At 41.5% G+C, this 19,860-nt stretch overlaps 2 protein-coding genes across 6 annotated transcripts in view; one reads left to right on the forward strand and one right to left on the reverse strand.

Annotated features, from left to right (window-relative positions):
- The window catches only part of kiaa1328 (KIAA1328 ortholog), a 53,606-nt gene extending 42,107 nt beyond the window's left edge, over nt 1–11,499 (reverse strand). For 2 of the 4 annotated variants that reach the window (XM_079510228.1, XM_079510231.1), the window contains exons 1-5: nt 11,401–11,472; nt 7,720–7,755; nt 6,731–6,975; nt 5,852–5,952; nt 5,357–5,472 (exon numbers count right to left, since the gene is read on the reverse strand). In XM_079510228.1, the coding sequence (XP_079366354.1) occupies nt 5,357–5,472; nt 5,852–5,952; nt 6,731–6,975; nt 7,720–7,755; nt 11,401–11,458 (556 nt within the window). In that variant the 5' untranslated portion in view covers nt 11,459–11,472. Of the gene's footprint in view, nt 1–5,356; nt 5,473–5,851; nt 5,953–6,730; nt 6,976–7,719; nt 7,756–11,094; nt 11,145–11,400 lie in introns of those variants that run through there. The other 2 variants (XM_079510229.1, XM_079510230.1) reach the window with 2 other exon arrangements.
- A 164-nt stretch (nt 11,500–11,663) lies between these two features.
- tpgs2 (tubulin polyglutamylase complex subunit 2) lies at nt 11,664–17,936 on the forward strand. 2 transcript variants are annotated; one of them, XM_079509338.1, is made up of 7 exons: nt 11,664–11,860; nt 12,070–12,149; nt 12,472–12,559; nt 13,060–13,200; nt 13,448–13,558; nt 14,222–14,385; nt 16,759–17,936. In XM_079509338.1, exons 1-7 carry the CDS (start codon nt 11,785–11,787, stop codon nt 16,978–16,980), a joined length of 882 nt encoding a protein of 293 aa, XP_079365464.1. In that variant the 5' UTR covers nt 11,664–11,784; the 3' UTR covers nt 16,981–17,936. The 2 variants fall into 2 exon arrangements, with proteins under 2 accessions (XP_079365464.1, XP_079365465.1); XM_079509339.1 differs by having other exon boundaries at nt 16,762–17,936.
- The last annotated feature ends 1,924 nt before the right edge of the window (nt 17,937–19,860 follow it).

The following is a 19,860-nucleotide window of genomic DNA, read 5'->3' on the forward strand; positions in this document are numbered from 1 at the left end:
TTGAAGCTATCAATCTATAAACTGAGTGCACACGGGGAGGGGATTTAGGATCTGGTCCTTTCCATGCCTCGAGTCCAGCTTGAGACATCTATCAATGACACAGCCTAACAGGGCTAGAGTTTCCTTCGCTCCATGGCCTGAGGTGTCCCTCAGCCTCATTTCAACCTAAATCAATGGCATTAGCTCTGACACTTCACTGCTGCTAGGAAGTTCTGGAAACTGGCATTATAGCACACAGAGTAAGCCACACCACCGTGATTCCTGTCCAAGTCAACATGCGCTGGCAGCAGGACGCAGAGGCAGTGATGTAAATAAGTTTTCAATGTAATGGGTCCCTGGGGTGGTCTTTCAGATGGGTCCCGGGGACGTTTTATGAGTCCTACTTCAACAACGTTAAGAGTACAGTTACTCTTACTTGTAACCCAGTCCCTTAGACTCACTAAATTGAGTCTAAAGCCCAAACCACACCAAAGCAGTGTTGTTTTTTTGGCAGCAAATTTAGATTTTAGTTTTAGTCCTAGTCTGTTGAATAGTTTGTTTAGTTTTAGTCACATTTTACCTGGAATGTTTTAGTGTTTAGTCTAATTTTAGTCGACTAAATATCATAAGATTTTAGTCGACTAAATCTGCAGTTGATTTTGGCGGGCCTTGATGCCGTCTTAATGACAGATTTTTTCACTTGCTGAAAATAGCAGATCTACAAGCTCACAACGGGTTGTGGGCTTGTAGATCTGCTATTTTCAGCATGCAACCAAGTGTAAAATGACTTATACTGGATCTCTTGTCCACTAGTCCCTTCCTGACATTTTAGTCTACCGGTAGTTTTTATTTGTTGACGAAATCGTCAGTATATTTAGTCTCAGTTTTAGTCATCATAGCTGAGTTTTCATTTAGTTTTTGTCAGTGAAAAAAGGTAGTCGACGAACATTTTTCGTTTAGTTTTAGTCGTCGACGAAAACAACACTGCACCAAAGGGTCGGGTCGGGTCGGGTCGGGACAAAACGTTTTTTAAGGTCAACTACACCAATGCAACTCAATGAGTTGCATTGGTGTACGTGGTTTACCTTAAAACCTGCTTTGTCCCGACGCGACCCTTTGGTGTGGTTTGGGCTTAAGGAAGCAGGAGGCAGGCTATTTGCATCACTGCAGGGGTATAATATAATATTCAATGCTTTTTCAGGCCAAGGACCCTTAGCTGAGAGCGAGAGAGAGATGAAGCAGGGACGCCCGCTGCAACATATTGTATAAAATTATGCTTCAGATTGCATAGGTAGCTTTACACTATAGAGTTGTCATCAGTGTTGTGTGTAAATTAACGTTGTGTCATTTACACTATCTTTTCAATTGCTGGATTCATGTTAATGTGTATTTTCAGGCATTCAACCACTCAAACCTTCAACACTTATTCAATACTTGGTCTTGCTCTTTTTTCCCTCTACACCAAAACAAAGCTACAAGCTTTTGTTCCGCAAATGTTTCTCCAGAACAGGAATGTTAGGATTCAAGTGTTTAATGCATAAAAAAAAATCTGTCACTCAAATATTTGGCAGCAGCCAACCAGGTAGTCTGAGGACCACCTCGAGGTCCCGGATCCCCCTGTTGAAGACCCATGCCAACCAGGTAGTCTGAGGACCACCTCGAGGTCCCGGATCCCCCTGTTGAAGACCCATGCCCGGACTAGCGGCACAATAAGCGCACCACTTCATTTCACATCGTCCAGCATTTCATCCTACACTACAGTATGTGTTGGTCAGTTCCAAATGTCAGCCAAACACGCAAAGGAGATCTCAGGGGAACTCGTCCCTGCTCATCCCAGGGGGCTAATAACACAGGCCTACATTCTTTATAGCGCTGATAACCCTGGACCGTGGCTAGATAAGATAAGCCGAGCGGTAATGGAATTAGACCTGACAAGATTCTCCTTCGGTTTTGTTTGCCTTTGGTGTCTCCTTAACCTTTCAGAGGAAGAAGTGCCGGAACCTTCCTCCTTCGAAGAGCCTTCATCGTGACTCTTGCACGCACTTTTAAAAAGACGTCTATGTCCCACGGGGGTGTTTTGATCCAAATGCCTTTTTTCCCTCTCAAATGCCTTTTTAATGGAGTTTGGTGTAAATGCCAAGACTTGGAGCCAAAGTGCCTTTAATTGAGTTGTGCCGTCCTCATTTTTTCCCCGCACCACCGTTGCCAATCACGCAATTTAGCAGCCAGGTCAATTACTCTTCATATTTTTGCAGTGTTTTTTCCAAAATAAATTGACTGCTGGCCGCGCTCTGGTTTGACCTGAGTGGAATTGTTAAGAGGGCAGCCTGGTTGGGTAGCAAGGTGCAGGGAATTAGCACACTGGAAGATGAAAGGAGCAAAAAGGGCAAATCTTATTCTAATCATTCTAAAGCAGTGGTTCCCAAACTTTTTCATGTCAAGGACCCCCAAGTTGACACTACTTAGCCCGTGGACCCCCATTTGAAAAGATATGCCAGGGACCCCCATAAGAGAAGATGTTTTACGGCTCTAGCAGTGATTCTCAACCCGTTTAATTTCAAGGACCCCCAGTTTGACATGCAACAGACTACGGCCCCCCATTTAATGGCATTTCTATCTCTGGGACCCCAATTAATACCGTAAAATCAATGTTAATTTTAACTCTCAGAGTGTACAAATGTACAGTGTACACTCCATTAGTCCATTAGTATACACTCTCTGAGTTACAGACCCATAAGGGTCCATTTGGTTCCGAACTATCATTTAGCTGGGGACCCCCTGGAACTCCCTCAAGGACCCCTGGGGGTCCCCGGACCCCACATTGGGAACCAACAGTGTATAAAAGCTGATCTAGTACCGTGTAAGAACGAGCATCTACAATATACGGGGCGGCGGTGGATCAGGGGTGGAGTGGCCGGATGGCAACCGCAAGGTTGCCAGTTCGAACCTGGGCTCCCCAGAGTTAGTGTGCTTGAGCAAGACACTGAACCCCTAATTGCTCCTGATGTGCTGGTTGGTGCCTTGCATGGTTTCTGCCACCATTGGTGTATGAATGGGTGAATGTAATGCACAATCTATGTAAAGCGCCTTGGATAAAGGCGCTATATAAATGCACCATTATATAAATGCACCATTGTATAGACAATACCCAAACCTTGAACACGGTCTTATACTGTGAATCATCCAGACTGGGTTACAAGTAAACCTGGCAAAAAAAACCCTGCTATTTTCCTGTTTTGATAATACAAATTAATCTTTCATTTACCTCAGAAAACCAAATCCAAGCTAAAAAAGCACCAGGAGAGGATGTCTGGAGCCTTCAACAAACATTTCAAATTAATCGGTCCAGGTTCCTGTCATTTCACACTATTAGGACTGGAATAATACACAATATTTCACCTTAATCAACACTGCCCCCTAGTGTTTATAATGCGAAACAGCCCAGAGAATCCTATGAAAATGGCTCACATTTGGAAAGCTGTTCGTGCTCTTATTTTAGAAGATGTATATTTTAATCCAGTGGTTCTCAAGCGTTTTAAGCTCAAATCTATGAGCTTGTAGATCTGCTATTTATGAAAAGCCAAATGTAAAATATGGTTAAAGTTGTTAAAATGCTTGTGACGCTATATTATTTTTGCTGGGGACCCCCTGGTACACCCCCGGGGACCCCTGGGGGAGCACGGACCCCACTTTGAGAACCAATGTTCTAATAATCGATCAATCGATTGTACTCCAGCTTGGATCAATATACTTTAAATTCAAATTTATCAAAAATGAAAACTAATTTTGAAATGTATCAGTTTATTTTTATTCATTTATATATTTTCATTAATGTTATATTCTCAATAAAATCTCAAGCCAATCATCACGGTCCCAGTAGTGGGCCGCGGCCCACAGGTTGAGAACCCACTGTAGAAACACAGGTTCCTGGGCCAATAATAAGCACCTGCCAATCAAACAGGGGGAGGGCGGGGCAGCGCCGCATCGCATCGCACGCCGAGCTGCTGAAAACGCAATTTGGATGCAAACATTGTGCAACGGCGAACATCGTATGAGGAGGTAATAAATGCTTTCAAAAGTGTGCACAGTGGACCGATAACATAAATTATGCATACATAATTAAATGCATAATTTATGATATGTTATGTTATCAGGCAATATTGGCTTTAAGGATTATTATGAAACCCCTGGGGAGACGAGAGATGCCGGTCTGCGTTAAGTTAGTTTAACCCTGTTAAAACCGGGAAAGCATCCGTGTCATTTTAGATTCATTACTATGAAACCTGCATTTCCCGTCAGTCAGTGTGTCGTGTCACGCCTCGTGTCACGCCTCCATATATGGTCACGCCTTGTGACACGTCACACCACCATATATGGCCGTCTCCATATATGAAGTGTTGATTAATGTGGATTTTTTAAGGGCCGCTAGCCCCTTCAATAAAGAGATTTTGACCCCACACGTCTCAAGATTTGCAATTGACAATGAAAGGGGAATTCAGGTCAAATGTCCACTAAATCTTGTCCCCACACAAGATTAAAAAAAATATAATCTTGTCCCCACATTTCTCAATATTTGCCATTGACAATGAACGGAGAAATTACGTCAGGATTTCGCTAAATATGACGTAAATTAAACATCAAAACATTAAACACCATTGACATTGAAGGGAAAATTTACGTCATATGTAAACGAGCAAATCGGCTAACCAATCACATGTTGGTGGGAGCGCTTGGCCAATAAGGGACCACCTTATGTACCTTATGTAGCAATGTCAAATATCTGCTAACATAAATTGATGTACGATGACCAGAGCGCCCCTCATTTCACACGGGTGTGATTTTTTTAACTAAAATTTTCTCTTCTGGGGGCTGGCAGAAAATATTCTGGTTGGGTCCGTGACCAAATACATATAATTTTGGGAGTGCTTAATTGGCAACGTCTTATGATAAGATATTTCGTTTAGCTGCTGTAAGCAATCTAATACAGGCTGCTTTTTCTACTTTTCACTGTTTTGGGGATTGCATTTTAAGTTTTCCTTTTCATTTAACTTATTTCAAAAAATGCACAAAAAGTACACAATGACGTTTCGGTCAAAATATCTTCTTCAGGCATTGACACGAAAAGGTTTGAGAACCACTGATTTAGGAGTCTAAAGCGTTATTCATAGTCTAATATCTTTGGTGGTGAGGTGACCACCGAACTACAACATGATGTCACTGAGCCTCAGTGAAGAGGAAACCACCGCTCTCCCCAGCCCTTCTCTCAGTTTTTACTCACCAGCGCTCCACGTTTTTACAGCTCCGGTGGTCACCTCACCACCGAAAATCCAGACTATGGCCTTAAATGGGTTATTATTAACGGTAGTGGAAAGGATACCCTCTCTCTCCTCCACGATCAGCAGGTTCTGCTCCTCCAGGTGCTGGATCTTGCGTTCAAACGTCTCCTGCTCGCTCCTCAGTTGCTGGACCGACTCGTCCTTCTCTTCACTCACTCTGTCCGAAAGATGGAGAGATACATGGACTGAAACGTTTTTTTATGCCAAAAATGTTCAAGATTTTAGTTAACAAATATATTTCAAACATTTTCAAAAATAGTGTTTTTTTTAAGTGTAAAGTTATAAAATGGGTCAGTCATTTCTTCGTATATTTAAGTTATTTGTCATATCTTCCCAGGGCAACTTCAAAGCCTAAAAGCCAATGAGAAATGTAATTATTATTCATAATATGTTCCAGTGTTCAACGACAAACAATTTAATCGTTAATATCGCAATAATTTGTGTGACAAATAAATCATCATGTAACATTTTATAATTTGACAGTGACAGCCCTGTGCGTAAATATACGCTATAATACAAGTCATCAAGTCTCTTACCTGGCTAGTTCTTGGATAAGGTTAGCAATACGTCGCTTATCTTCAGGACAGAGGTCCTTCAGAGAGGCCTGGCTTTTAGCTTTGGTGAGATCAGATATTCCCTAAAAGGAGAAGTCAACAACAAATAATAAAGAGGAAGGTAATTAGAAGAACCACTCATATAATATAAGACCAATGCAGACATGTTGGTTTATATATTTCTGCGGGCTGCAGTCAGTGTTATCAGAATGGCCATGCGTTTATCACCAAAATAATTAAACATTTAATGTAGTTATATCATCTGTATGTCCAAAACTGTTATCAGGATTCAATAGCAAGAGTAGCAGACCGACAAGCTCAAAACACGCCGCTTCGCATCATGTTTCAAGCTTGTGGATCTGGATCTGTTACTTTTGATGTTTCTTTGTGACACTGTAGTATAAATCAAGTAGTGTTACAAATGGAAATATACAGTTACAATATGGAGATTCTGCCCGACAGCAACGATATAATATATATATATTATTTAAACTTAGGTCAGGATTTAGAAGGCGATTTTAGAATTGGCCTCAGATCTTAATGGGTAATGTAGTATATCCATCCATCCATCTTCAACCGCTTATCCGGAGTCGGGTCACAGGGGCAACAGCTCCACCAGAGAGCTCCAGAATTCCCTCTCCAGAGCAACATTAGTAACTTCCTCCTGGGGGATCCCGAGGCGTTCCAATACAAGGCCAGAGAGTCGATGTAATCCCTCCAACTGCAAATTGGTCTGCCCCGGGGAGTCTCCTCCCAGTGGGACGTGCATCGAGGACCTCCGTAATATGTATGCATGTAATGTAGTATATCTGTTGGAAAAAATGTAAAAGAAAGAAAAGAGGAAAGTGCTGTCAAAATCACCTGTGATGTGAGGTTACAGTTGCTGGAGGCTGAGGATAGGATGCGTTCCTCCATGTCTACAGCAGTGGTCAGTTGGCTCCAGGCGTTGCCCTCTGTACCAGAGGGCCCACTTTGCATCTGGAGCCGTTTCTTGTGGCCGCCGTGGGCCTTTGTCGGGACTTCAGCCCTGCCATTAGCGCCGTGTCTGTTGTTGCCGCTTTTTTTCATACGGGTCTGGAACTTTACCCCTCTGTGCTCTCCTCCTCCTGAGGAAGAACAGAGAAAAGAATGATCTTCAGATGAGTGGTGCAGACTATAGACCCAGGTCCCACAGTGGTTCCCAAATTTTTAGCTTAAGACCCTGGAGTCCGGGACTAGCTTGGGCACCATTTCATTTCGGGTATATGATCCGGTCGGGAGCGGATGATATCGTTACGTCATGTTGTAGTATTGTTTTGTAGTCGACAGGCAGGAACAATCAAACAGAACTTCCGTTTCCCTCAAACCGATTTTTCTCAATAAAAGCTGCAGGCTTTTATTGTTATTCTTTCGGTTTGAGGGAAAAGGACCAGGCTTTCCTCCGAGGTGGAAAGCCTGGTGAGGCGAGGTTAGTCCGGGACCGATACTAGTGAAAATAGTAGATATACAAGCTCACAAACGCGTTGCTTCGCGCTACGTTGTGAGCTTGTAGATCTGCTATTTTCACGATTTCTTAAACTTTTTTTGAAATTTATTTATGGAAATTTAACTGTAATTTTTTTTTTATTCATGAAATACTTTAGATATTTTTTTTTATCTTGGAAATGAAAGTTGTGATTTTTTTTTGTTTAAACTTTTCCAAATATGTTGAAATATATTTTAACGTAGGAAACGAAAAAGGGGTGATATTTACTGACAGTGAAATCCTCAAGTTAATTTTACTCAAGGTTTTTTTCACTGCGTAAAAAAGAAGAAGAAGAAAATGGAAAAGTGTCAGACTGAGAGCCCTTAAAGAACGTCTTGACATTTACCAGGGACAAACACCACGGGCTGCTCTCCGTCCGAGGCTGTGTGGACAGGAAAAGAAACAGAATGAAAAAAGATTGAACCTCTCAGCCCGACGGGGTGATGAACTTGTCAGCTGTCTAATCACATTATGTGAGATTTAGTTCAACTCAGTTCACAATATCCCTTTGAGAAACCCATGATTTCCCTGAGCTACCAGAAATATCGAAATGCCACCCACATTTTCTTCTGTCAGTGAGGACAGGCAAAGCACCTGCGGTGTCACAACAAGGTCACAGTGAAGAAGAGACGGCAAGAGTTACTTCCATTTTTTTCCCTCAGGCTATATCACAGTCAGGGCTGAACAAACACCTCATGCCTGTTTGTTTAAATTATCGATTATCTCAGTGGTTCTCAAACTTTTTGATGTCAAGGACCCCCAAAAGGATACTTGGCTGCAGATGCAAACATATTGTGTGCCAAGGATCTCCAGAAGCCAAGATCTGAGTTAAAATATATTCACTTTAAAAATCTATAGGTATATTCAAAGATTTGCATTAATGTTCACGTTTTTATTTTTATTTTTTAAATAGCAGATATAAGCTCATAGTGCAGCATGAAGAGCCAACGTATAAATACGATTAAGTGTTTGAAATGAGTGTTTGATACGCTATATATTATATATTTTGCTGGGGACCCCCTGGTCCAGGGACCACCCTATTATTTGAGACAAATATTATTTACAGACTGGTTCCTTCAATTCATGTCGTTGCTGTCGGGTGGAAACCTCATAAACGTCATAGTTACTTTTCAGGATTCACATTCAAAAGTAGCAACTACTAGCTAGCAGATCTACAAGCTCAAGGTTTTGAGTAGAGGTGCTCTGAGCCTCCCTAACCCTGGGAACGATCCTGCAGTCACCGATCTCCAAAACTATTACATGCCAAAACCGACATCAAAACTGTTCCTGTGTGTGTGTGGCGAGGAAGGGGAGAATGTTTAGGCCTGTTACAAAGATGCAAAACGATATTATACTACTGTATGTATGATTGACTTTTATACCACTAAAATGATATAAAAGATCGGTTTCACCAGATCAGGTAAATTGCAGATCACAATTGCAGGTCATTTGAAGTGAATATCGGCCAATCGATCGGAGGATTCGGAGCACCTCTAGTTTTGAGGTTGATGCCCGACGGCAGCAATATTCTGTATACTCTCTCCATTGCTGCTGTATGTTTTCCCTTTACTTGTCAACATTATGTCTCTATTACACAGTATTATTTTGCCAATAATTGTTATTGTTTAATAGCAGTCTGCAGAAAAATCCTGTCAGTGTGTCACACCTAGCTGCAAGCAACTCTACATTTTAATGTCTTAATCTAGCATTGCAATACCAATAATGAGCCGTCGGATATAATGACATGGCACCACACCATTGACAGCCCAAAAGTCCTATTTTGTATTAAATTACATTAAACTCACCACTATTGTAGTGCTGTACGGAAAGATTGAATTATCCTCTATCTGCAAAGTTTTCGTTTTATAAAAATCCACCATAGACTATGTAGACATGTTATATGAGCTACATTCTGTCAATTCATTCCATGTTTGAGTTTGGAAGTGCTCGTTGGATTGGAAATCACTCAACAGCCGGAGCGCTTCCAAACTCCAGCACGGAATTTATTGTCAGAAAGTAGCTTATAAGTCATAACATGACTACGGTCCGGTGGATTTTTATCAAACAAAAGACATCGCAGATAATAATTCAAGTTTTCCATACAGCTGCAATGTTGGTGAGTTTAACGTTGTTTAATACAATCAGATTCAGAATTGTCTGTTTGGATGTCAGCGGTTGGGGTTGCAACTCTAGATTCAAGAAATTACATTTTAAATTTAGAGTTGCTTGGCTATGTGACCGACCACTCCAGCATTTGACGCAGGCTGCTTGTACTCATGGTAACTGGAAGAGTGGGCACCTAAACAATGCATTGTGGGCACCTCAATGTTATAATAGGTTATTTTTTTCCCAATGTAAAAAATATATAAATTAATTTAAAATTATTTGGAACATGCTTGAATATTTGACAATCTAGGCCCAATATTTCTACAATTTCTACAGATTGGCATAAAAACCTGTTAGGTGGACAGAGTACACGACACCAGCATTTGATTAAGGGCAGATTCACACTGAGTCAGTTTGATCATCGCTGGCACATTCACATTGGCCTTCATTCTACCGCACCCGAGTACACTTCATTCAACTGTATTCAATGCTTTCACATTGCATCGATCCATATCCGATGTATGCTTCAATGGGTCCCGAGACTACCTTCCATACCGGGGAACGGTACGCAGCATTCATTCACACTACCACAACATCTGCCAGTGCCAAGTGGTCCCGAGTGCGCACCCGGGACCATAGTGTGAATCTGCCCCCTATAAGAGTACAAATATGACCTGTTCAGATTTACTCCACTACAGGTAAAAGTAGCTCAGTCAAAATGTTACTCAAGTAAGAGTAAAAAAAGTACTTGCTTTTAAAATGTACTTACTGTAAGTATTCAAGTGTTACTTTCTTATTTTTCACATCAACAATTTTTTGTTTGTTTTTGTTTGTTTGTTTGTTTTTTTGCCCTTGAATAAGACAAATATTAAAAGTCCATAGACTTGGCTGAGGTAGTATCCCGCAAAACACAGCCAACCTAAAAGTACTCCGTACTCTAAAGTAAAAGTACTCCGTACTCTACAGCCTTCCTAGAAATGTACACAAGTAAAAGTAAAATAAATTGGTCTTAGAAATGTACTTGAGTAATAAGTATCAAACAAATCTAATATTCAAATAAAGTCCAAATCCTCAGTGTCTGTACTTAAGTACTAGCCTAAGACTTTCGTATGTATTTATTGATTCTGACATTTTCAATCTGCTGAAAATGTCAGAATCGATAGATCTACTTGAGTCTAAAGCTTAGGCTACTTAAGTACAGTATTCAAGTACATTTACTCAGTTACTGTCCACCTGTGATTTGGGGGCAGACGTTGAAGGAGGAATGTTCAAATCATGTATAGACAAACTATAGAGAAAGAGGGTGATTGAGAAATTAAAATTGAGGTGCCCAATCCAATCTTCCCATTACGTGACAATGTTTTATGTGCCCACTCTTTCTGTATTCCGTTGTATGAGTGAGTTAGTCATAATAAAAATAAACAATTGAAATGTTGAATCTATATAAGACAATTTAGTCTGCCAAGAACAACAGTGACTTTTAAAGGCTGTTGTCCTTGTCCCCTCGCTGCTGGGGACGTGGAGACAACTGTATTCACTTATTCACTGTCTCACACACACGTAGCCTACACGTCAACTCCCTCTGTCTCTAGGGACACATGATTACTATATTTACCCAGGGTATCTGGGCTAAGCTCAAGAACTTGTTTCCAGCCAGGCCCTGCTCCTAGAACACATTTCATCGTAGTGGTTCAATGCCTTGTTCAAGGGCACTTCAGCGGTGGTAATTTTAACGTGTCGGACCGCTGATTCGAACTGGCGACCTTCCGGTATCAAGACCACAATCCGTTCGGCCACCGCTGCCACTACATGACAACTACATACATGACGACATCTATAGTTGTACAACACAACACTACGACTGGTCTCTTAAAACACGCTGTGTTTTCTGCAAGTAATTCAATAACACATGAAAGAATACCGTCATTAATCCAACAAATCCCCGACTCTTCACTTTGTGTGGCTGCCGCCGCCGCCATGTTGAAACAACAAACAAAACAAACCAAACAGAACCGCCACTCCCAGCAGGAGCCAAGGGTTGCGAAGGAACCACAGTCCCGCCCATTAGTTCATATCCGAGGAGACGATTGGCTGTGCTGCAGAACTAGGCGTCATTCTATTGGCTGACGGGGGTTGTGAGTCAAACCTAAACTCCCACACTAGTGCGTTGGCAAAAGACTACGTTTCCCATGATGCCTTTTGTGTTGCTAGACAGTAGCTGTCACTGTCAGTGTTGTATGTTGTTGCTAGTCAGAGGATGAATGAACGCATGTCTTACTAGATGTTGTGATCTCCTGTGGTCCAGATGGAGGAGAATAAAGAAGGAACAACCTTTAAATGTGTCGCCGACAGGCTGACACTCGGCATCACTCGAATCCTCGGTGTGTAACGTTTGTTTCTCACCACTCATCATTATTAACATGCTAGCTAGTGATGGCACTGGCTGGCATCTAAATATTGTGGACACCTCAATGTTAAATTGACTGTTCTTGTTTTAGTTTTGTTTTTCCTCCCCAAAAAAAGAAGAAAAACAATAGCGGCAGCCTATATAATATTTATTATTTATATAAATTTGAACTGATCTTTGCAGAGAGCATGCCTGGAGTGATGGACCTGCGTTTTGTAGAGAGAGAGCCTGCAGAGAAAAGATCTCTGCTGTCATGGGAACAGGTGAGCAAGAACAGCCCTGTTCGGACATCCACTGGTTCTCAATTAAGTGGAGTCCGGGGGCCCCCAGCAAAACCCATTAATGAATATAGGCGTATCAAAATCATACTTACTTTGGCAAAAAATAAAACATTTTTAACAGCACAAATCTTTGTGCCTTCCCTGCCACAAACACTTTTTTTATTCTGCAGCCGAATAAATAATGTCTGTGTCCTTGACATGAAAATTGGACGGTTGGGAGAACCGTCCACTTTTCATATAGATATACAGTATGCTGATCATGTCATTGTTATAGTCACTATTAACCTCTTTGTTTCTACAATAGAAAAACAACTGCATTCTACCAGAGGACATGAGAGATTTCTATCTGACCACGGATGGATTCACTCTCACTTGGAGTGTTAAACTAGACAGTAGGTGACCTCATGTGTATTTGCAACTCCATTATGTCCTTGTGCGTAATAGCTCTCTCAATTCAATTCAAAAGGGGCTTTATTGGATACGTTGCCAAAGTGAAACAAAGCAGTCAAAATAATGTATGTACAATTAAATCGTAAAGAAATGTATAAATGTCCAATGTCCGATCTGTGTTGCATTGCAACTAGCTTACGAAACCATAAGAATTGCTCATTTGCTGTCAGAAACGGTTATATTCACATATGAAAGGATATAGCCTGGGGTACACTTTTGAAACAAACGGCAGTAATATTTTAATGTGTTTCTTTCTCTTAGTATAAAGACTTTGGGACAAATAGCACCACCTTTTTCACATGTATTAACAATTTTGCACAAGTCGAATAAATGTGTTTAAAGATAGTTAGCTCTGTGTCTCTCTCTCTCTCTCACACACACACACACACACACACACGCTCTCCCTCACGCTTATTTCTCTCCCCCTCTCTCTCTCCCCCAGGTGAGTGTGTACCAGTAGGTTGCATGGTGATTAACAGCGTGGCTCGGTTGCGTCAACTCATTCAGCCGACGTCACATTTCTCTCTCCCCAACGCGCCTACGCTGGCTGATCTGGACTGGGAGGAGAGTGGCACAGATGCTGGTAAAAGTCCTTTATCCCCTACCAAGCACGTGCGTGCGTGTAATACATGGAAACTATAAAAACTTTAATCAGATAGATCTTACTTAGTCTTAGAGACGAAGAAAATATATTGTTTTTGTTACTTTTTTTTCCCTTTCTTTTTTGTGTGTCTTTTTCTACCAGTTTTCCTTTATGTTTTTGAGACCACCTTACCATGAACTTTAGTGAAAGTAAAGATTTGTTGTGTCTCCTCCCCACTCCTCCCCAGTGTCATGTGGTCCAAGTTCGCCACATTTTGACTCCCGAAGCCGGATCTTTGAGCTGGATTCCTGTGGTGGGAACGGAAAGGTCTGCCTGGTCTACAGAAACTGCACCCAAGGTGTTCTGTTACGCCCATTCTTTGTCTACTAACGTATGCTGCAAAACTACAAAAGATCTAAGTGTCCATCATTATGTATATACATATTTTTTTGATTAGTCGGGAATGTAATCTACATGTGGTACAGTAAGTAACACTAAGGCTAAATGGATAACAAAAAAGTGCTGGGGACTTGTATTGTGTTCCTATGTATTCAATTCATCAACATGGCATTGGCAACAGTTTACACAAACAAATTACCGTACAAATACAAACACTTATGTACAAAAAAGATGGGAAAATTACATCCCCTTGTGGTCTCCTGATAGATGTTTTTTTCAGGCCAATGTTGAAAGAATTGTTGTATAATTGTTGTATAACGCAAGCACAGTTTCACAATGTTTTCGTTAAGTTAAATTTTACAATATAAATTGGGGGTCCCAGAGATAGAAATGCCATTAAATGGGGGGTCCGTAGATTAATGCATGTCAAACTGGGGGGTCCTTGAAATTAAACGGGTTGAGAATCACTGCTAGAGCCGTAGAAATCTTCTCTTATGGGGGTACCTGGTATGTCTTTTCAAATGGGGGTCCGCGGGCTAATGAGTGTCAATTTGGGGGTCCTTGACATTAAAAGGTTTGGGACCCAGTGCTATATATAATAGTGTATTTATTATTTTTTCAGGGGTGGTGGCCCAGCAGAGTGAGGTGTGGTTCCTGGACCGCTCGTTGTACTGGCATCATCTGACCCCAACGTTTACCTCCTACTACAGACTGATGATAACGCACCTGGGCCTTCCTGAGTGGCAGTACGCCTACACGCCGTACGGACCCAGCCCCCAGGCCAAGGTACGCACACACACACACACCTGGGCCTTCCTGAGTGGCAGTACGCCTACACGCCGTACGGACCCAGCCCCCAGGCCAAGGTACGCACACACACACACACCTGGGCCTTCCTGAGTGGCAGTACGCCTACACGCCGTACGGACCCAGCCCCCAGGCCAAGGTACGCACACACACACACACCTGGGCCTTCCTGAGTGGCAGTACGCCTACACGCCGTACGGACCCAGCCCCCAGGCCAAGGTACGCACACACACACACACCTGGGCCTTCCTGAGTGGCAGTACGCCTACACGCCGTACGGACCCAGCCCCCAGGCCAAGGTACGCACTGACATGTGTGGTTTAACGGTTACACTTTAACCCACTGGTTCTCAAATTATTTCGTGCCAAGGACCCCCAAATTGATGTGTATTTTGCAGCGGACTCCCATCTGAAAATGTTTTGTGGCAGGGACCCACAGAAGTGTCAAAATCAAACACTTTTTCAAAAAACTAATTAATTTAAAAGAAAATAGCAGATGTACAAGCTCACTGCGCAGCACGTGTCGCGTTGTGAGCTTGTAGATCTGCTATTTGAAAATGGCCAAAAACAGCAGATGAACTCCCCAAAGACCATGGGGGGTCTCCGTCCGGACCCCACCTTGAGAACCATGGTTTAACCACATGAATCCTAATGTCCACATTCTGGGGGTGAACATTTTAGTTTAAAAAAAAGATCACACCCATGTGAAGTGAGGGGCGCTCTTATCATCATACATCATCATACATCATCTCATTCTGGCCAATCACAATTTGCGTCCTCACCTTCGTCTTCAATGTTTGTGTTTAATCAATGTTTGTGTTTAGACAAACACTCAAAACTCATTGTCGATGGCATTTAATGTTTGTGTTAGGACAATGTTTCCTCAAAACTAACAAAAGATTCTCTTTATTGTCTATGGCGTTTTCTTAAACAAGCATCGTTGAAAGACAAACATTAAAGCTGTATATTGACAGAAATGTCAATAGCAGAACTGTATTTGCTAGAAGTATGTAATACTATTAACACTACAATGTTGGCTGTAACAGTTTTTCACTACATGAAAGGACAACAACAGTCATCTTCCTACAAAAAGATAATGAGGTAAAAACACATACATTTCATTTGGCACAGCGCCGTTCACGCAGTGCACTTGATTCTTGGTCTCTTATCATTGATAATTTTTAGTTTAGTTTAGTTTAGTTTAGTTTATTTCGAACCTTTCACATGTATAACAATACATAATACATTATACACTTGAGTGGCCCGAAAAGGTGTAGGCTGAAGCTAAAAGCTTATAATTGCCTACCCTATTGGTTTACAGAACCAAATAAAAATAAATAATAATGATAATAAAGCTGACAAAACTGTCAGACAGTAAACTAAGAAAATAACATAATAATAGTAATAATAATAGTAATAATAATAATAATAATAATAATGAAATGAGTTTGTGTATGGAATGATAAGACTCAGACCCTCTATAGACTTCTTTGTAATATTTATACATTATATATATTATATATATATATTATAATAGTGCAGTTCACAAGTTGACTGAAAGTCGTGCAGGGGCATCATTCATTTAGTCCCATCCAAAATGATATGTCACTGTAATAATAATAATAGCTCAGATTTATGTAGAGCTTTTCTAAAGCGCTTAGTGTGTAAACTCTTAACCCATTTAGGCCTAACGTCGAAATAAAAAAAACTTTCGCTCTGAAAGAATATATACCTATTCAAAGATTTGTGCCACATTTTTACGATTTTTCAAAAATAGCAGATCTACAAGCTCATAGCGCGCCACCGAGTGGTGCGCTATGAGCTTGTAGACTTGAAACACCAAAAGGGGTTCCCGCCCAAAATGGGTTAAACAACCACTTCACCAGTATTCAACCCTGTCTTCATGTAATTGGTCATCACTAATGGTCATTATAAGACTGCACATTTTCCATGCCAACCAATGACATTATCGATGGGAGAATTCCAAGCTAATAGAAAAATTACAGCTTTTCTCTTCCTGGAAACTTAGCAAGCCATTGTTCCTTCATTATAAAAATAAATGAAGAAATTGCAGCTTGAAATCTTGTGGACGATGACCAAAGCTGACCTACTAGTGACATCACTGGTAGGCAGATTTCTAAACTGTCCAGTACTGTCCACTGCCCTCCTCTGAGAGTATGCAAAATGGAGCAGTTTTATAATGAGCATTGGTGAGGATAAATCCTATTAAAATGGGTTATGTGGTCCTTTTCTGGATGTGCTGTAAATGCAGGCTAAACTGTAATAGCGTCCCACTAAACTGAATTATAAATCAGATTTTCCCTCCTCTGGTGTGCTCTTGTCCCCTCCGCAGCAGTGGGCATCCCTGTATCAGCCCCTGACATTCAGCAGTGAGCTGGGCCTCACTGAACCCGGCGGAGGAGATTCCTCTGTCAACAAGCTGGACCCCACCAAAGCCTTCAGGGGTAAAGCCAAGCCACCTGCTCCCAAGAAGAAGCAGTCATCCCAGGGCAGCACAGCAGGGGGTGCCAAAGGCCAGGGGAGCGCAGGGAGACACAGCGGGATTAGGCGATGAGGGAAGGACACCCGATTACTAAGTACTCGCAACATCCAACAGAGACATTATGAGTCAGCAGTATGTCTCAGTGAGTTTGGATTAGATCAGTAATTCTCAAACTTTTTACATTTCAAGGACCCCCATGACTCTGAGAGTGTACTAATCGAACCAAGTCAACCCAAACACTCAGAGTTACAGGTCTATAAGGGTTCATCTGGAACCCCCTTTGGGAACTGTATTAGATGGATTAGGTATTGCGCAACAACAACAACACTCCTGAGTCCTGAGGTTTCACTTAACTCTAGTGAAATGAACCCTCAGGATGAGTCTGCATGCTGTTTGAAACTGTGCCCAGCGCAAGTAAAAACAATCTGATCTGCTAACATGAACCATAAAATAAAACAAGTGGGCCTTTCCCTGAAACTATCTAACTTTCATTATAATATATCCAATGGCTTGCTGCCAGGAGGCAAATTATGGTAATTCAAGTAACAGTTGGAAAGGTTTATGTATATCCACTTAAAAGCTTTTAACGACGTGTGCCAAAAGCACATTTTGGGAGGAACCGTGACCAAAATATAGACCGTTGGTACTGTACGACGTAAACATGCAAGAGGCAGGCATACATTATTTGGACGTTTTGAGCTGGACTGTTATGTTTATTTTTGTTTCTTTGGCTGTGTTGAACCTCGCTGGGCCATCTCCAACTGTTAACACTACTTACATAAATTATGTTTGTTTATTTAGATTAGGGTTAGGTAATGTATGTGCATTTGTGTTATTTAAAAAATAAATCTTAATGATTGTATTGTAAGCTTGTAGATGCTGCTGCTATTTTCGCTGCTTTTGCACTATTGTACGACAAACTACTAGGCATTAATTTATGAAAACAAAAATGTGACGATGCGTCCCTCTCTTTTATGCTCTTCTTCAAGCTCATGTCAGCTGGAATTCCATAAAGAATGTGAACGTAAGAGAGTGACTTGTGTGTTTTCCTTCTGATCCTTCTTGTGCAATCAGCGTTTCTATTGCATAGCTATCTGTGTGTTGAAGAATGACCCTGGTGTTGACATCATTATCTATGTCAACAGCCGGGTCCAAAAGGTCTTATTAATGTGGGTTTCTTCACAGTAAAATCCAGCGTGATCCAGTGGTAACGTGCCTGCTCACCACGGCATAGTCTGGGGGTTCGATTTCCACCGGCGGTGCATCTGGCTTTGTTGATTGTCTAGATACGAACAAACACAATTTGCCTGTGTTCAGGGGAGGGAAGCCGGGCCGGGAGTGGGGACGGTGATATATTTCAATGCACATGTGCCTACGGGCTGGGATGGCACCTGCAGGGAGTGTTGGGTGGGAGGAGTCGGACGTAACAGGCTCTACGTTCTGAGCATTCTCCCGGTGGGGGGTCCTCCTCACTGGTAGGTGATCCAGTAGGATACAACACCCATGTGAAGTGAGGGGCGCTCTTATCATCGTACATCATCATACATCATCTCATTCTGGCCAATCACAATTTGCGTCCTCACCTTCGTCTTCAATGTTTGTGTTTAATCAATGTTTGTGTTTAGACAAACACTCAAAACTCATTGTCGATGGCATTTAATGTTTGTGTTAGGACAATGTTTCCTCAAAACTAACAAAACATTCTCTTTATTGTCTATGGCGTTTTCTTAAACAAGCATCGTTGAAAGACAAACATTAAAGCTGTATATTGACAGAAATGTCAATAGCAGAACTGTATTTGCTAGAAGTATGTAATACTAATACACTACAATGTTGGCTGTAACAGTTTTTCACTACATGAAAGGACAACAACAGTCATCTCTTCCTACAAAAAGATAATGAGGTAAAAACACATACATTTCATTTGGCACAGCGCCGTTCACGCAGTGCACTTGATTCTTGGTCTCTTATCATTGATAATTTTTAGTTTAGTTTAGTTTAGTTTAGTTTATTTCGAACCTTTCACATGTATAACAATACATAATACATTATACACTTGAGTGGCCCGAAAAGGTGTAGGCTGAAGCTAAAAGCTTATAATTGCCTACCCTATTGGTTTACAGAACCAAATAAAAATAAATAATAATAATGATAATAAAGCTGACAAAACTGTCAGACAGTAAACTAAGAAAATAACATAATAATAGTAATAATAATAATAATAATAATGAAATGAGTTTGTGTATGGAATGATAAGACTCAGACCCTCTATAGACTTCTTTGTAATATTTATACATTATATATATTATATATATATATTATAATAGTGCAGTTCACAAGTTGACTGAAAGTCGTGCAGGGGCATCATTCATTTAGTCCCATCCAAAATGATATGTCACTGTAATAATAATAATAGCTCAGATTTATATAGAGCTTTTCTAAAGCGCTTAGTGTGTAAACTCTTAACCCATTTAGGCCTAACGTCGAAATGTGTGTGGGGGCCTGGGCCGTGGCTCAGCGGTCCAGGCACCTTGGCCGGCAGCCCGAGCCCGGCAGTGTGCCGCGGGCTCGACTCCCGATCCCGACGGCCAGGGCCGCATTAACACCTCTGAGGGCCCCTGGGCACTGAAGCTCGAAGGGCCCCCCTTCACGCGCGCGCAACATTTTTGCTGTTTTGGAGCCGTTTTGGGGCAGTTTTATGGCGTAATATTGGCCTATTTCCTATTTCCTACCCCCCCCCCCCCTCCAGAGTGACAGCCAATATAGCGCATTGTTGCTGCTCTACACACAATTGCACTTTTCAGCTGCCCTTCTCACCAACAATAAAACACTAATCTTTTTAGACACCATTTATTTCATTCGGATTAGCAGGGAAACTTTCTGTGGAGCAATAAAATAAATAAATAAATCTTTTTTTTCTTTTTTTTAGGGGCCCCTGGTGCCCAAGGGCCC

Source organism: Electrona antarctica, assembly GCF_951216825.1.
Source record: "Electrona antarctica genome assembly, chromosome: 9".
Lineage (NCBI taxonomy): Eukaryota > Metazoa > Chordata > Actinopteri > Myctophiformes > Myctophidae > Electrona > Electrona antarctica.